The following is a 519-nucleotide window of genomic DNA, read 5'->3' as shown; positions in this document are numbered from 1 at the left end:
TTGTAGTGCTGAAGCAGCTGCTCGATAAAGCTGCTGCTGCTGCACCTGCTGCTGCTGCTGCTGCTGCTGCTGCTGCAGCAGCACGCAGCAGATCTACAGCAGCAGCAGCAGCAGGGGCTCCTCATCGCCACCCTCAGCAGCAGCAGCAGCAGCAGCAGCAGCAGGTGGTTGGTTGCAGCATGCGTAGCATGATATGTGTGTCTGGCGGTGCTGCTGCTGCTGCTGCTGCAGCAGCAGCAGCTCATACAGTAATCCTAGAGGGTGTAGAAGTGCTTGCTGCTGCAGAGCAGCAGCAGCTGCTGCTGCTGCTGCAGCAGCGGGGCCTCAGCTGGCTGCTGCTGTGCCGCTCTATACATCTGCTGCTGCCGTCGTTCCGCGACAGCAGCAGATGCATGCGCTTCCCCAGGCCCACCAACACCCAGCTTGCTGCTTATCTTCATAGTAAAGCAACTGCTGCTGCTGCTGCTGCTGCTGCTGCTGCTGCTGCTGCTGCTGCTGCTGCTGCTGGGGAGGGGGAGG

General features: G+C 61.1%; 1 protein-coding gene across 1 annotated transcript in view; it reads left to right on the top strand.

The window, feature by feature from the left end:
* The window catches only part of EMH_0094970 (uncharacterized protein), a gene marked incomplete at both ends in the record, with an annotated part of 851 nt that extends 659 nt beyond the window's left edge, over positions 1-192 (top strand). Inside the window, one exon of the mRNA XM_013502171.1 lies at positions 79-192. Coding sequence (XP_013357625.1) covers positions 79-192 — 114 coding nt within the window. The remainder of the gene's footprint in view (positions 1-78) is intronic.
* Between the last annotated feature and the right edge of the window lie 327 nt (positions 193-519).

Source organism: Eimeria mitis, genomic scaffold (assembly GCF_000499745.2).
Source record: "Eimeria mitis Houghton genomic scaffold, Emh_scaff8438, whole genome shotgun sequence".
Classification (NCBI taxonomy): Eukaryota; Apicomplexa; class Conoidasida; order Eucoccidiorida; family Eimeriidae; genus Eimeria; species Eimeria mitis.
This window is presented reverse-complemented; position numbering and strand designations above follow the sequence as displayed.